The 17,500-nt window shown below is 46.2% G+C and overlaps 1 protein-coding gene across 1 annotated transcript in view; it reads left to right on the top strand.

The window, feature by feature from the left end:
- hdac5 (histone deacetylase 5) overlaps positions 1–17,500 on the top strand; it is a gene marked incomplete at its 3' end in the record, with an annotated part of 100,368 nt that overhangs the window by 71,577 nt on the left and 11,291 nt on the right. The window contains exons 19-25 of the mRNA XM_079531810.1: positions 1,018–1,166; positions 5,424–5,479; positions 11,129–11,216; positions 12,079–12,198; positions 15,873–15,970; positions 16,547–16,665; positions 16,872–17,005. Of these exons, the coding sequence (XP_079387936.1) occupies positions 1,018–1,166; positions 5,424–5,479; positions 11,129–11,216; positions 12,079–12,198; positions 15,873–15,970; positions 16,547–16,665; positions 16,872–17,005 (764 nt within the window). The remainder of the gene's footprint in view (positions 1–1,017; positions 1,167–5,423; positions 5,480–11,128; positions 11,217–12,078; positions 12,199–15,872; positions 15,971–16,546; positions 16,666–16,871; positions 17,006–17,500) is intronic.

Here is a 17,500-nt window from a genome sequence, read left to right as displayed (position 1 = left end):
GTCTTAGTTTTTCTCTAATAAAGTTGGTTTTATTTGTTTTCTCATGTTCTCCTTGAAAAGTGTCTAAGCATTATATAAATAATATTATTATCACTATTATTATTACTACTTGTTTTATTGCCTATGCTTATGTAGTCACTATTCATTGATTCACTCATATCCAAATCCATTTAAAAGAAAAGCTCACTGCTCAGGTCAAATAGGCCTATTGATATGCGATTAAAATGTGATTAATTGAGATTAATTAATCAATCACAAAGCCTCCAATTAATTAGATGTTTTTTAATGAAGTCCCAACCCTATTCTTTATAGATCTAGCTTCAAATAAAAAATCTATAGAAGGTTAAATGTGTCAGATCGCAACGTATCGTATCGAATCGCATCAAATTCCATGAAGTTCCACAAAATCGAAATCGTATCGATTTGGACTGAATCGAATCGAAGCGAATCGTTCTGTATATAAAATGTATCGTCCCCGAATCGCATCGTAGCCCATGCGTATCGATACGTATCGAATCGTCTTGTAAGGGAGAGATGCACACCCCTAGCGTTCACTATGAAACGAAACGGCGTTCACTATGAAACGGCGTTCACTATGAAACGGTGTTCACTATGAAACGGCGTTCACTGAAACGAAACGGTGTTCACTATGAAACGGCGTTCACTATGAAACGGCGTTCACTATGAAACGGCGTTCGTTCACTATGAAACGGCGTTCACTATGAAACGGCGTTCACTATGAAACAGCATTCACTATGAAACAGCGCTCACGTATGAAACAGCGTTCACATATGAAACAGCGTTCACGTGTCATCGTGAACGTGCACAATGATAGTCAACGGACCAGCGCGTTCATGTGTTTGGGCCCAGCGCTGCAATACCAAATTCGGCCACTATGTCCATTTCTCCTCAGGGTTTCCTCCGGGTGCCGTCTCTATTCATATATACTCTAAGATCGCAACACACAGTATCGACGTTCCCCCTAACTCAGTAAGCTGTGCTCTGATTGGTTCCCAGGTCCTGTCAGTCACATGCTCCTCCCCTGTGGGGGGATGGGCGTGGACAGTGACACGGTGTGGAACGACATGCACTCGTCAGCCAGCGTGAGGATGGCGGTGGGGTGTGTCATCGAGTTGACCTTCAAGGTGGCGTCTGGGGAGCTCAAGGTGACACACGCACGCACGCACGCACGCACGCACGCACGCACGCACACACAACCCTAATTCTGGGGGTTCTTGACATGAACCATTGGTATAGAAACACCAGGTTTTAGGGTTAGGGTTAGTGAGAACCACTGGTATAGAAACACCAGGTTTTAGGGTTAGGGTTAGTGAGAACCATTGGTAGAAACACCAGGTTTTAGGGTTAGGGTTAGTGAGAACCACTGGTATAGAAACACCAGGTTTTAGGGTTAGGGTTAGTGAGAACCACTGGTATAGAAACACCAGGTTTTAGGGTTAGGGTTAGTGAGAACCACTGGTATAGAAACACCAGGTTTTAGGGTTAGGGTTAGTGAGAACCACTGGTATAGAAACACCAGGTTTTAGGGTTAGGGTTAGTGAGAACCACTGGTATAGAAACACCAGGTTTTAGGGTTAGGGTTAGTGAGAACCATTGGTAGAAACACCAGGTTTTAGGGTTAGGGTTAGTGAGAACCACTGGTATAGAAACACCAGGTTTTAGGGTTAGGGTTAGTGAGAACCACTGGTATAGAAACACCAGGTTTTAGGGTTAGGGTTAGTGAGAACCACTGGTATAGAAACACCAGGTTTTAGGGTTAGGGTTAGTGAGAACCACTGGTATAGAAACACCAGGTTTTAGGGTTAGGGTTAGTGAGAACCACTGGTAGAAACACCAGGTTTTAGGGTTAGGGTTAGTGAGAACCACTGGTATAGAAACACCAGGTTTTAGGGTTAGGGTTAGTGAGAACCATTGGTATAGAAACACCAGGTTTTAGGGTTAGGGTTAGTGAGAACCACTGGTAGAAACACCAGGTTTTAGGGTTAGGGTTAGTGAGAACCACTGGTAGAAACACCAGGTTTTAGGGTTAGGGTTAGTGAGAACCACTGGTATAGAAACACCAGGTTTTAGGGTTAGGGTTAGTGAGAACCACTGGTATAGAAACACCAGGTTTTAGGGTTAGGGTTAGTGAGAACCATTGGTATAGAAACACCAGGTTTTAGGGTTAGGGTTAGTGAGAACCACTGGTATAGAAACACCAGGTTTTAGGGTTAGGGTTAGTGAGAACCACTGGTAGAAACACCAGGTTTTAGGGTTAGGGTTAGTGAGAACCACTGGTATAGAAACACCAGGTTTTAGGGTTAGGGTTAGTGAGAACCACTGGTAGAAACACCAGGTTTTAGGGTTAGGGTTAGTGAGAACCACTGGTATAGAAACACCAGGTTTTAGGGTTAGGGTTAGTGAGAACCACTGGTATAGAAACACCAGGTTTTAGGGTTAGGGTTAGTGAGACCACTGGTATAGAAACACCAGGTTTTAGGGTTAGGGTTAGTGAGAACCACTGGTATAGAAACACCAGGTTTTAGGGTTAGGGTTAGTGAGAACCATTGGTAGAAACACCAGGTTTTAGGGTTAGGGTTAGTGAGAACCACTGGTATAGAAACACCAGGTTTTAGGGTTAGGGTTAGTGAGAACCACTGGTATAGAAACACCAGGTTTTAGGGTTAGGGTTAGTGAGAACCATTGGTAGAAACACCAGGTTTTAGGGTTAGGGTTAGTGAGAACCACTGGTATAGAAACACCAGGTTTTAGGGTTAGGGTTAGTGAGAACCACTGGTATAGAAACACCAGGTTTTAGGGTTAGGGTTAGTGAGAACCACTGGTATAGAAACACCAGGTTTTAGGGTTAGGGTTAGTGAGAACCACTGGTATAGAAACACCAGGTTTTAGGGTTAGGGTTAGTGAGACCACTGGTAGAAACACCAGGTTTTAGGGTTAGGGTTAGTGAGAACCACTGGTATAGAAACACCAGGTTTTAGGGTTAGGGTTAGTGAGAACCACTGGTATAGAAACACCAGGTTTTAGGGTTAGGGTTAGTGAGAACCACTGTTATAGAAACACCAGGTTTTAGGGTTAGGGTTAGTGAGAACCACTGGTATAGAAACACCAGGTTTTAGGGTTAGGGTTAGTGAGAACCACTGGTATAGAAACACCAGGTTTTAGGGTTAGGGTTAGTGAGAACCACTGGTATAGAAACACCAGGTTTTAGGGTTAGGGTTAGTGAGAACCACTGGTAGAAACACCAGGTTTTAGGGTTAGGGTTAGTGAGAACCATTGGTATAGAAACACCAGGTTTTAGGGTTAGGGTTAGTGAGAACCACTGGTAGAAACACCAGGTTTTAGGGTTAGGGTTAGTGAGAACCACTGGTATAGAAACACCAGGTTTTAGGGTTAGGGTTAGTGAGAACCACTGGTATAGAAACACCAGGTTTTAGGGTTAGGGTTAGTGAGAACCACTGGTATAGAAACACCAGGTTTTAGGGTTAGGGTTAGTGAGACCACTGGTATAGAAACACCAGGTTTTAGGGTTAGGGTTAGTGAGAACCATTGGTATAGAAACACCAGGTTTTAGGGTTAGGGTTAGTGAGAACCATTGGTAGAAACACCAGGTTTTAGGGTTAGGGTTAGTGAGAACCACTGGTATAGAAACACCAGGTTTTAGGGTTAGGGTTAGTGAGAACCACTGGTATAGAAACACCAGGTTTTAGGGTTAGGGTTAGTGAGAACCACTGGTAGAAACACCAGGTTTTAGGGTTAGGGTTAGTGAGAACCACTGGTATAGAAACACCAGGTTTTAGGGTTAGTGAGAACCACTGGTATAGAAACACCAGGTGTTAGGGTTAGTGAGAACCACTGGTAGAAACACCAGGTTTTAGGGTTAGGGTTAGTGAGAACCATTGGTAGAAACACCAGGTTTTAGGGTTAGGGTTAGTGAGAACCATTGGTAGAAACACCAGGTTTTAGGGTTAGGGTTAGTGAGAACCATTGGTATAGAAACACCAGGTTTTAGGGTTAGGGTTAGTGAGAACCACTGGTAGAAACACCAGGTTTTAGGGTTAGGGTTAGTGAGAACCACTGGTATAGAAACACCAGGTTTTAGGGTTAGGGTTAGTGAGAACCACTGGTATAGAAACACCAGGTTTTAGGGTTAGGGTTAGTGAGAACCACTGGTAGAAACACCAGGTTTTAGGGTTAGGGTTAGTGAGAACCATTGGTATAGAAACACCAGGTTTTAGGGTTAGGGTTAGTGAGAACCACTGGTATAGAAACACCAGGTTTTAGGGTTAGGGTTAGTGAGAACCACTGGTAGAAACACCAGGTTTTAGGGTTAGGGTTAGTGAGAACCACTGGTAGAAACACCAGGTTTTAGGGTTAGGGTTAGTGAGAACCACTGGTAGAAACACCAGGTTTTAGGGTTAGGGTTAGTGAGAACCACTGGTATAGAAACACCAGGTTTTAGGGTTAGGGTTAGTGAGAACCACTGGTAGAAACACCAGGTTTTAGGGTTAGGGTTAGTGAGAACCACTGGTAGAAACACCAGGTTTTAGGGTTAGGGTTAGTGAGAACCACTGGTAGAAACACCAGGTTTTAGGGTTAGGGTTAGTGAGAACCACTGGTAGAAACACCAGGTTTTAGGGTTAGGGTTAGTGAGAACCACTGGTATAGAAACACCAGGTTTTAGGGTTAGGGTTAGTGAGAACCACTGGTATAGAAACACCAGGTTTTAGGGTTAGGGTTAGTGAGAACCACTGGTAGAAACACCAGGTTTTAGGGTTAGGGTTAGTGAGAACCATTGGTATAGAAACACCAGGTTTTAGGGTTAGGGTTAGTGAGAACCACTGGTAGAAACACCAGGTTTTTTTCAGAAATAACTGTCACAATAATTTACAAGACATTTAGTAGAATCTAGTCTCAGTCCTATACATGGATTGTTTTAGAGATCTGTGCAATACTTTGATTCCTTTGAGTTAACGGGCAATTCTGGGCACTGTATTTTCCCCGTAAACCTCAAGTTTAGCAGCATATACAGTTAATATACGGTAATATACAGGTGTGATGGTACAATTCGGGAGTTTACCAGAGTTAGTTGTAAAGTTTAACGGGGGTTTCCTGTAATATACACATCCATATTCCATGCTTTTTGCACAGTGTTTGTTACAAACAGAGCAAAGTGTTCAAGCCATTCACCACAACTAAGGATGTTTACATGTATTGATGTAATATCAGCTTGTAGATCTGATGTATTGATGTAATATCAGCTTGTAGATCTGCTATTTTCAACATCCATCAACTTTAGATTCACTAAAACTGTCCATGTGTTGTTCTTGCTTACTGTAAGTCGCTAAAAAGTGTGTGTGTGTGCGTGTGCACGTGCGTGCGTGCGTGCGTGTGTGCGTGTGCAGAACGGCTTTGCGGTGGTGCGTCCTCCAGGTCATCACGCTGAAGAGTCCACGGCCATGTGAGTAACGAAGCAAAGCATTCTGGGTAGAAAGGTTTACTCCATAGTCTGATGAGGACGCCGAGGGGTCGCGACCCCCAGGTAGAGAAGGGTTTTTTTGCAACTGAAAATGGAAATGAAGAGTTCACATAGTACATGCCAGTGTTGGTCATCGTTACTTTCTAAAGTAACATCGTTAGGTTACTGGATTACTGCCCATAAAAAGAATCCCTTACCGTTACAGATTACCGTCTGAGAAAAGTAACAAGTTAGATTATTTTCCGTTATTTTCCGTTACCCGACAATTAAAACCCATTTTTAATGCTTTGCGCAAGTTGTTTACATTGTAGGCTATTAGGCTACTGCCTAGTGCCTATTAGGCTACTGCCTAGTGCCTACCATCAAGTTGTTTACATTGTAGGCTATTAGGCTACTGCCTAGTGTCTACCGTCATTAGGCTACTGCCTAGTGCCTATTAGGCTACTGCGTAGTGCCTACCGTCTATTAGGCTACTGCCTAGTGCCTATTAGGCTACTGCCTAGTGCCTACCGTCATTAGGCTACTGCCTAGTGCCTATTAGGCTACTGCCTAGTGTCTATTAGGCTACTGCCTAGTGCCTATTAGGCTACTGTCTAGTGCCTATTAGGCTACTGCCTAGTGTCTATTAGGCTACTGCCTAGTGTCTATTAGGCTACTGCCTAGTGTCTATTAGGCTACTGCCTAGTGCCTATTAGGCTACTGCCTAGTGTCTACCGTCATTAGGCTACTTCCTAGTGTCTATTAGGCTACTGTCTAGTGCCTATTAGGCTACTGCCTAGTGCCTATTAGGCTACTGCCTAGTGTCTATTAGGCTACTGCCTAGTGTCTATTAGGCTACTGCCTAGTGTCTATTAGGCTACTGCCTAGTGCCTATTAGGCTACTGCCTAGTGCCTATTAGGCTACTGCCTAGTGTCTATTAGGCTACTGCCTAGTGTCTATTAGGCTACTGCCTAGTGTCTACCGTCATTAGGCTACTGCCTAGTGTCTATTAGGCTACTGCCTAGTGTCTACCGTCATTAGGCTACTGCCTAGTGTCTACCGTCATTAGGCTACTGCCTAGTGCCTATTAGGCTACTGCCTAGTGTCTACCGTCATTAGGCTACTGCCTAGTGTCTATTAGGCTACTGCCTAGTGTCTATTAGGCTACTGCCTAGTGTCTATTAGGCTACTGCCTAGTGTCTATTAGGCTACTGCCTAGTGTCTACCGTCATTAGGCTACTGCCTAGTGTCTATTAGGCTACTGCCTAGTGCCTATTAGGCTACTGCCTAGTGTCTATTAGGCTACTGCCTAGTGTCTATTAGGCTACTGCCTAGTGTCTATTAGGCTACTGCCTAGTGTCTATTAGGCTACTGCCTAGTGTCTATTAGGCTACTGCCTAGTGCCTATTAGGCTACTGCCTAGTGTCTATTAGGCTACTGCCTAGTGTCTATTAGGCTACTGCCTAGTGTCTATTAGGCTACTGCCTAGTGTCTATTAGGCTACTGCCTAGTGCCTATTAGGCTACTGCCTAGTGTCTATTAGGCTACTGCCTAGTGTCTATTAGGCTACTGCCTAGTGTCTATTAGGCTACTGCCTAGTGTCTATTAGGCTACTGCCTAGTGTCTACCGTCATTAGGCTACTGCCTAGTGTCTACCGTCATTAGGCTACTGCCTAGTGCCTATTAGGCTACTGCCTAGTGTCTATTAGGCTACTGCCTAGTGTCTATTAGGCTACTGCCTAGTGCCTATTAGGCTACTGCCTAGTGTCTATTAGGCTACTGCCTAGTGCCTATTAGGCTACTGCCTAGTGTCTATTAGGCTACTGCCTAGTGTCTATTAGGCTACTGCCTAGTGTCTATTAGGCTACTGCCTAGTGTCTACCGTCATTAGGCTACTGCCTAGTGTCTACCGTCATTAGGCTACTGCCTAGTGCCTATTAGGCTACTGCCTAGTGTCTATTAGGCTACTGCCTAGTGTCTATTAGGCTACTGCCTAGTGCCTATTAGGCTACTGCCTAGTGTCTATTAGGCTACTGCCTAGTGCCTATTAGGCTACTGCCTAGTGTCTATTAGGCTACTGCCTAGTGCCTATTAGGCTACTGCCTAGTGCCTACCGTCATTAGGCTACTGCCTAGTGTCTACCGTCATTAGGCTACTGCCTAGTGCCTATTAGGCTACTGCCTAGTGCCTACCGTCATTAGGCTACTGCCTAGTGTCTACCGTCATTAGGCTACTGCCTAGTGCCTATTAGGCTACTGCCTAGTGCCTATTAGGCTACTGCCTAGTGTCTATTAGGCTACTGCCTAGTGTCTATTAGGCTACTGTCTAGTGTCTACCGTCATTAGGCTACTGCCTAGTGTCTATTAGGCTACTGTCTAGTGTCTACCGTCTATTAGGCTACTGCCTAGTGCCTATTAGGCTACTGTCTAGTGTCTATTAGGCTACTGTCTAGTGTCTACCGTCATTAGGCTACTGCCTAGTGTCTATTAGGCTACTGTCTAGTGTCTACCGTCATTAGGCTACTGCCTAGTGTCTATTAGGCTACTGTCTAGTGTCTATTAGGCTACTGCCTAGTGTCTATTAGGCTACTGCCTAGTGTCTATTAGGCTACTGCCTAGTGTCTATTAGGCTACTGCCTAGTGCCTATTAGGCTACTGCCTAGTGTCTACCGTCTATTAGGCTACTGCCTAGTGCCTATTAGGCTACTGTCTAGTGTCTACCGTCTATTAGGCTACTGCCTAGTGTCTATTAGGCTACTGTCTAGTGTCTACCGTCTATTAGGCTACTGCCTAGTGCCTATTAGGCTACTGTCTAGTGTCTACCGTCATTAGGCTACTGCCTAGTGTCTATTAGGCTACTTTCTAGTGTCTATTAGGCTACTGCCTAGTGCCTATTAGGCTACTGCCTAGTGTCTATTAGGCTACTGCCTAGTGTCTATTAGGCTACTGCCTAGTGTCTATTAGGCTACTGCCTAGTGTCTATTAGGCTACTGCCTAGTGTCTATTAGGCTACTGTCTAGTGTCTATTAGGCTACTGCCTAGTGCCTATTAGGCTACTGCCTAGTGTCTATTAGGCTACTGCCTAGTGTCTACCGTCATTGCGCCACATTATTACGGCCCTAATTAACTCTATGGTTAAAAACGAGAATGATACACACCATGAACTGACCATAGACAATATCCCCTTTACAGCTCTCTCTTTATTAACGAATATAATTCGCCACAATCGCCAGCCTATACACGTACGCGCTCCAACCAGCCATCAGCGTGCATAATGCCCTCTCCACGGCGCGCACCGCGGCGCATGAACAACACCACCACCACCACCGTGGACCCACGTATGAACTACATAGTTTATAAGAAATGGCACGGCGGCCATCCTTGCAGGGAGTGACAGTAACAGAATGAGAATCCTGTAACCTGTTATTTTGGGGGGGCATTAGCCATGCTCGTGAAGTACGGGAACGGGGGGCATCAACAACAGCCTGTTGATGATGAATGTTACTGTTACATAAATATTTATGTAACAGATAAGGGAAGGCTCGAAGACCAATTTGTTGGAAATATATAAGATAAGACCAATTTGTTGCATATAAAATGCAGAAGGGACAATTAATGATTCACTAATGATATAAAGGACTGTATAATACTTAAACTATAAAAATACTTTTAAGAAAGTAATCAAAGAGTACAAATAAATACTCAGCACCACAACTCTAGGCAGAGAGCCTCTAACAATGGTAAAAAATGGTTACCAAACCTTTCAGATGACAAAGTTAACAATTAGCTTTAACAGGATTACTTTTAAGAGAAAGATCAACATCCAAATGTTAATCTGAGCAGGAAATACTCTTTTAGAAAAATACCATAAATACCCAATAAAAAGATGAGACCACCAGGAAGAATGATTGTCCAGGTGGGTACTCAGGGACCCACGGAGCGCGGGTCAGTCAAGAGCAAATATGGTTTTGTCGATTCATTTCAGTTCAGAGAGACAGGACAGATCCCACATACACCCAAATTACAAAGTCTCTCCCCTGTGCCACAAAATGCACAGGGTTGTCTCTGCCTGACACATCATGTCCCAGGCATTAATACTGTAGATCACGTCAGTTGTTGATAAACGTTCATTGGCTGAATAGATAGTTCATTTCCGCAATATCCCACGGTGGTGCTGGTTGTCGAGCACTCATTGGACCAGCACATGGATGATGAGACTGGTATCGTGACATCTTCCTTGGTTCAGTCATTGAGGGCCATAGACCGGGAAAGCACAGAGGCTGGCGTTGCTATGGCAACCTGAAGATAACATTCTTTCCCTGCTAGCTGTAAACTTTCGACAGAGAGAAATACTCCTATCTACTTTCTCACTAGGCACCAAGGTCAAATACATGTAGTCTCGAATCAAAATAGACCTTTCATTATGGCAAGTTTACTTGACTGGGGACAGACATTATGGAGACCGAATAAGGAGTCAACAAGATATAAGATATTAAATCTGAATGTGGCCTCAGGATATCCATAATATAAATATGATAAAATAATATAAAGGATAAGATGAACCACCCTGTGTAAACAGGCAGTAGGCTATGAGTAAAATGATGATAAAAGGGCAAGATGACAAAATATGACCTATAAGGAACACGGTCTGGGCCAAAGTTCTATCTGAGTTGACCAACAGAATATGATGGAGTGGCCAACTTGACATGACGTGTAAACAACATGTCGGAATTTATCTAAACGTTGGTCAGAAATGAGATGTAAACTCAGTGGCACACAGGGCATGAAGATACAAGTTTATTGGGAACATTTAAACAATTCCACAAAATAACAGATCTACAATAACTCAAAATGATCCATCAGTTACTATGAAACTTAAACAATTCATTAAACTAGTACTCACCTAATGACTCAGCCACGGAGGATCTACCATGTTTAACGTAAGTCCAAAGTGTTTAGCCTACATTGTTTAAGTCAAAGACGCTTTGGGCTTAAAGCATGTTGTTATTATTATTCCACCACCGGCACTGTCATGGCAGCTGGCTACAACCGAAACAACTTCCTCTTCCTCTTCAAAATAAAAGCTACTTGTAACAATACTTTTATTTCTTAAGTGAACTTACAGGATGTAGTAGACGCAGGATGTATAGTAGGCTATACTATGCGCTGCGCGTTGGGGCTTGGGAAGATACATCACACAGAAGGCAGGAGAAATAGACTCCGTGGGCAGTTGGGGCTTTATTAATTTTAAATCTTAAAAAAGTGGGTCGCGAGACACGGCCAAGGCATGTTTGGGGGGTTTGGTGAAACTCGATGTGTAGAATCTTCATTTTTATTGTTTTATTTATTTGATGTATGAATGTTTTTGTTAAATAAAATGTTCCGTCTAGCATTTGTCAAATGATAATAAACAATAGACTGTGTGTGTGTGTGTGTGTGTGTGTGTGTGTGTGTGTGTGTGTGTGTGTGTGTGTGTGTGTGTGTGCGCGCGTGTGTGCATGTGCATGTGTGTGTGTGCGTGTGCGTGTGCGTGTGCGTGTGCGTGTGCGTGTGCGTGTGCGTGTGCGTGTGCGTGTGCGTGTGTGTGTGTGTGTGTGTGTGTGTGTGTGTGTGTGTGTGTATGTGCGTGTGCATGTGTGTGTGTGTTTTCAGGGGGTTTTGTTTTTTCAACTCGGTTGCCATCAGTGCCAAACTGCTGCAACAGAAACTGGGCGTCGGCAAAATCCTCGTTTTAGACTGGGTGAGTTCAAACACACACACGCACGCACGCACGCACGCACGCACATGCACGCACACACACACATAGCGGTTGTCATGGTAACTGTATTGTTATGGTTGTCATGGTAACTGTGTTGTTATGGTTGTCATGGTAACTGTGTTGTTATGGTTGTCATGGTAACTGTGTTGTTATGGTTGTCATGGTAACTGTGTTGTTATGGTTGTCATGGTAACTGTATTGTTATGGTTGTCATGGTAACTGTGTTGTTATGGTTGTCATGGTAACTGTGTTGTTATGGTTGTCATGGTAACTGTGTTGTTATGGTTGTCATGGTAACTGTGTTGTTATGGTTGTCATGGTAACTGTGTTGTTATGGTTGTCATGGTAACTGTATTGTTATGGTTGTCATGGTAACTGTATTGTTATGGTTGTCATGGTAACTGTGTTGTTATGGTTGTCATGGTAACTGTGTTGTTATGGTTGTCATGGTAACTGTATTGTTATGGTTGTCATGGTAACTGTATTGTTATGGTTGTCATGGTAACTGTGTTGTTATGGTTGTCATGGTAACTGTGTTGTTATGGTTGTCATGGTAACTGTGTTGTTATGGTTGTCATGGTAACTGTGTTGTTATGGTTGTCATGGTAACTGTGTTGTTATGGTTGTCATGGTAACTGTGTTGTTATGGTTGTCATGGTAACTGTATTGTTATGGTTGTCATGGTAACTGTGTTGTTATGGTAACTGTGTTGTTATGGTTGTCATGGTAACTGTATTGTTATGGTTGTCATGGTAACTGTATTGTTATGGTTGTCATGGTAACTGTGTTGTTATGGTTGTCATGGTAACTGTATTGTTATGGTTGTCATGGTAACTGTCCTCAGGACATCCACCATGGTAATGGGACACAGCAGGCGTTCTACAGCGACCCCTCTGTCCTCTACATGTCATTACACCGCTGGGACGACGGGACCTTCTTCCCTGGCAGCGGAGCGCCTGAAGAGGTACACGCACCCACTATACACACACACTATACACACACACTATACACACATGAAGAGGTACACGCACCCACTATACACACACACTATACACACGTACGTGTGGGGTGTCGTTCCACTTCCGGAGGCCCCTCCCCTTCCTGTTTAACCCGGAAGGACAACAAGGTCCATAGAGTGGGCCTGGACGGGCGGCCCCTGGGGCAGTACCAGCATGCTAACACTAGGGGCAGTACCATCATGCTAACACTAGGGGCAGTACCATCATGCTAACACTAGGGGCAGTACCAGCATGCTAACACTAGGGGCAGTACCAGCATGCTAACACTAGGGGCAGTACCATCATGCTAACACTAGGGGCAGTACCAGGATGCTAACACTAGGGGCAGTACCAGCATGCTAACACTAGTGGCAGTACCATCATGCTAACACTAGGGGCAGTACCATCATGCTAACACTAGGGGCAGTACCAGCATGCTAACACTAGGGGCAGTACCAGCATGCTAACACTAGGGGCAGTACCAGCATGCTAACACTAGGGGCAGTACCAGCATGCTAACACTAGGGGCAGTACCATCATGCTAACACTAGGGGCAGTACCATCATGCTAACACTAGGGGCAGTACCATCATGCTAACACTAGGGGCAGTACCAGCATGCTAACACTAGGGGCAGTACCAGCATGCTAACACTAGGGGCAGTACCATCATGCTAACACTAGGGGCAGTACCAGCATGCTAACACTAGGGGCAGTACCATCATGCTAACACTAGGGGCAGTACCATCATGCTAACACTAGGGGCAGTACCAGGATGCTAACACTAGGGGCAGTACCATCATGCTAACACTAGGGGCAGTACCAGCATGCTAACACTAGGGGCAGTACCAGGATGCTAACACTAGGGGCAGTACCAGGATGCTAACACTAGGGGCAGTACCACCATGCTAACACTAGGGGCAGTACCAGCATGCTAACACTAGGGGCAGTACCATCATGCTAACACTAGGGGCAGTACCAGCATGCTAACACTAGGGGCAGTACCAGCATGCTAACACTAGGGGCAGTACCATCATGCTAACACTAGGGGCAGTACCAGCATGCTAACACTAGGGGCAGTACCAGGATGCTAACACTAGGGGCAGTACCATCATGCTAACACTAGGGGCAGTACCATCATGCTAACACTAGGGGCAGTACCAGGATGCTAACACTAGGGGCAGTACCATCATGCTAACACTAGGGGCAGTACCAGGATGCTAACACTAGGGGCAGTACCAGCATGCTAACACTAGGGGCAGTACCATCATGCTAACACTAGGGGCAGTACCAGGATGCTAACACTAGGGGCAGTACCATCATGCTAACACTAGGGGCAGTACCAGGATGCTAACACTAGGGGCAGTACCATCATGCTAACACTAGGGGCAGTACCAGGATGCTAACACTAGGGGCAGTACCACCATGCTAACACTAGGGGCAGTACCATCATGCTAACACTAGGGGCAGTACCAGCATGCTAACACTAGGGGCAGTACCAGGATGCTAACACTAGGGGCAGTACCACCATGCTAACACTAGGGGCAGTACCAGCATGCTAACACTAGGGGCAGTACCAGGATGCTAACACTAGGGGCAGTACCACCATGCTAACACTAGGGGCAGTACCATCATGCTAACACTAGGGGCAGTACCAGCATGCTAACACTAGGGGCAGTACCAGGATGCTAACACTAGGGGCAGTACCAGCATGCTAACACTAGGGGCAGTACCAGGATGCTAACACTAGGGGCAGTACCAGCATGCTAACACTAGGGGCAGTACCATCATGCTAACACTAGGGGCAGTACCAGCATGCTAACACTAGGGGCAGTACCAGCATGCTAACACTAGGGGCAGTACCATCATGCTAACACTAGGGGCAGTACCATCATGCTAACACTAGGGGCAGTACCATCATGCTAACACTAGGGGCAGTACCATCATGCTAACACTAGGGGCAGTACCATCATGCTAACACTAGGGGCAGTACCATCATGCTAACACTAGGGGCAGTACCATCATGCTAACACTAGGGGCAGTACCATCATGCTAACACTAGGGGCAGTACCAGGATGCTAACACTAGGGGCAGTACCAGCATGCTAACACTAGGGGCAGTACCAGCATGCTAACACTAGGGGCAGTACCAGGATGCTAACACTAGGGGCAGTACCAGCATGCTAACACTAGGGGCAGTACCAGGATGCTAACACTTGGGGCAGTACCAGCATGCTAACACTAGGGGCAGTACCATCATGACGGATTTGACCAAAACGGCAAATGTTTGACGTCTCGAGAGTACCTGTGATGCCACGCGTTGACCTGGGGGATAACTCGCTCTGTCTCGGCGACTGGCCCGCCCGCCTAACAGCTCACTCTTTTGTGTGTGTATTTTGTGCAAATACTGTACTGTGCATTCAGTGCAGGTGAAATGTGAAGGTGTGCAGTCATATTTCCTATATGTATGAGCCCACCGTTATGTGTACGGTTGACACGTGTGGCTTGCCATGCATGTGTGTGCGTGCGTGTGCGTGTGAGTGCGTGTGTGCGTTTGTGCGCATGTGCGTGTATGCATGTGCATGCGTGTGTGCGTGTGTACATGTGTGTGTGCGTGTGTGGTTGCCTCTGCTGAGCTTTGTCCTGCTCTGCTGGTTCCTGAATAGGTAACACTAGGGGCAGTACCAGGATGCTAACACTAGGGGCAGTACCATCATGCTAACACTAGGGGCAGTACCAGGATGCTAACACTAGGGGCAGTACCACCATGCTAACACTAGGGGCAGTACCAGGATGCTAACACTAGGGGCAGTACCATCATGCTAACACTAGGGGCAGTACCACCATGCTAACACTAGGGGCAGTACCAGGATGCTAACACTAGGGGCAGTACCAGGATGCTAACACTAGGGGCAGTACCACCATGCTAACACTAGGGGCAGTACCAGGATGCTAACACTAGGGGCAGTACCAGCATGCTAACACTAGGGGCAGTACCATCATGCTAACACTAGGGGCAGTACCATCATGCTAACACTAGGGGCAGTACCATCATGCTAACACTAGGGGCAGTACCATCATGCTAACACTAGGGGCAGTACCATCATGCTAACACTAGGGGCAGTACCACCATGCTAACACTAGGGGCAGTACCAGGATGCTAACACTAGGGGCAGTACCAGCATGCTAACACTAGGGGCAGTACCATCATGCTAACACTAGGGGCAGCAAAGGAGTTAACCAATGAGTGTGTGTGTGTGTGTGTGTCTCTAGGTGGGGGCGGGACCTTTGGTTGGTTTTAACCAATCAGTGTGTGTGTCTCTAGGTGGGGGCGGGACCTTTGGTTGGTTTTAACCAATCAGTGTGTGTGTCTCTAGGTGGGGGCGGGACCTTTGGTTGGTTTTAACCAATCAGTGTGTGTGTCTCTAGGTGGCGGCGGGACATTTGGTTGGTTTTAACCAATCAGTGTGTGTGTCTCTAGGTGGGGGCGGGACCTTTGGTTGGTTTTAACCAATCAGTGTGTGTGTCTCTACTCTCTAGGTGGGGGCGGGCCCTGGGGTTGGGTTTAACCAATCAGTGTGTGTGTCTCTAGGTGGGGGCGGGCCAGGGGGTTGGTTTTAACCAATCAGTGTGTGTGTCTCTAGGTGGGGGCGGGCCCTGGGGTTGGGTTCAACGTCAACATTGCGTGGACAGGAGGAATGGAGCCCCCTATGGGTGACGTGGAGTATCTCACTGCTTTCAGGTAACACACGCACGCGCGCGCACACACACACACACACACACACACACACACACACACACATGGCCGCACACACACACACACACACACACACACACACACACACACACACACACACACACATGCTATATATTTCGGGCTAATCATAAAATGATGACTTTTTAATGAACGTAAATCTAACTTTATCTCAGATATTCTTTTTGGATCAAAACAAGCTTGATTTGCTCCTCATTTCTCTGTGTATGTGTGTGTGTGTGTGTGTGTGTGTGTGTGTGTGTGTGTGTGTGTGTGTGTGTGTGTGTGTGTGTGTGTGTGTGTGTGTGTGTGTGCGTGCGTGCGTGCGTGCGTGCGTGCGTGCGTGCGTGCGTGCGTGCGTGCGTGCGTGCGTGCGTGCGTGCGTGCGTGCGTGCGTGCGTGCGTGCGTGCGTGCGTGCGTGCGTGCGTGCGTGCGTGCGTGCGTGCGTGCGTGCGTGCGTGCGTGCGTGCGTGCGTGCGTGCGTGCGTGCGTGCGTGCGTGCGTGCGTGCGTGCGTGCGTGCGTGCGTGCGTGCGTGCGTTCGTGGCTTGTGTGTGCATCCAGGACGGTGGTGATGCCCATAGCCCAGCAGTTCAGTCCAGACGTGGTCCTAGTGTCCGCTGGCTTCGACACCGTGGAAGGACATCAGTCTCCACTAGGGGGATACAACGTTACCGCCAAATGTACGTAACCTGTCTGTCTGTCTGTCTGTCTGTCTGTCGAGAGTACCACCACCAGGTGACAAAGTGGCGCTGTTGAGCTTCACACTGTGCACAGGTGCATGATGGGAAGCTGTGTTTTAGTGTAACACAGTGCAGCGCAACATGATCCGTGCCATCTCACGCTATTTTATGTGTGTGTCCGTGTGCGTGCGTGCGTGTGCGTCCAGGTTTTGGTCACCTGACCCAGCAGCTGATGACCCTGGCGGGGGGGCGGGTGGTCCTGGTGTTGGAGGGAGGTCACGACCTTACGGCCATCTGTGACGCTGCCGAGCACTGTACCACCGCACTGCTGGGGATGGAGGTACGCACACACACACACACACACACACACACACACACACAGTGCACGCACACATACACACACACAGTGCACGCACACACACACACACACACACACACAGTGCGCACGCACACACACAATTTACAATTTAGGCATTTATCAGACACTCTTAATCCAGAGCGATTTACATTAAGCAAGAACAAAAGCATGGAATACATCACATACATAAAAAGTACTTTATCATGATACATGCGTAAGCTAAGAACGTAACAGTGGAATATATATATAATGAAACTATACATATAAACTATACTATACTATACTATACTATACTATACTATACTATACTATACTATACTATACTATACTATACTATACTATATACTATACTATACATATATACTATAAAGTGCTATGACTACATACAATGCAAGTCTGTATAAGTCTGTATAAAATGCTATCTAAGTCTACATTAAGTGCTATCTAAGGGGCTAGGGCAAGTGCTACGGGCCATGA

Source organism: Electrona antarctica (assembly GCF_951216825.1).
Source record: "Electrona antarctica genome assembly, contig: scaffold_110, whole genome shotgun sequence".
Classification (NCBI taxonomy): domain Eukaryota; kingdom Metazoa; phylum Chordata; class Actinopteri; order Myctophiformes; family Myctophidae; genus Electrona; species Electrona antarctica.
Note: the sequence above shows the minus strand (reverse complement) of the source record. Positions and strands in the feature narration are given on the sequence as shown.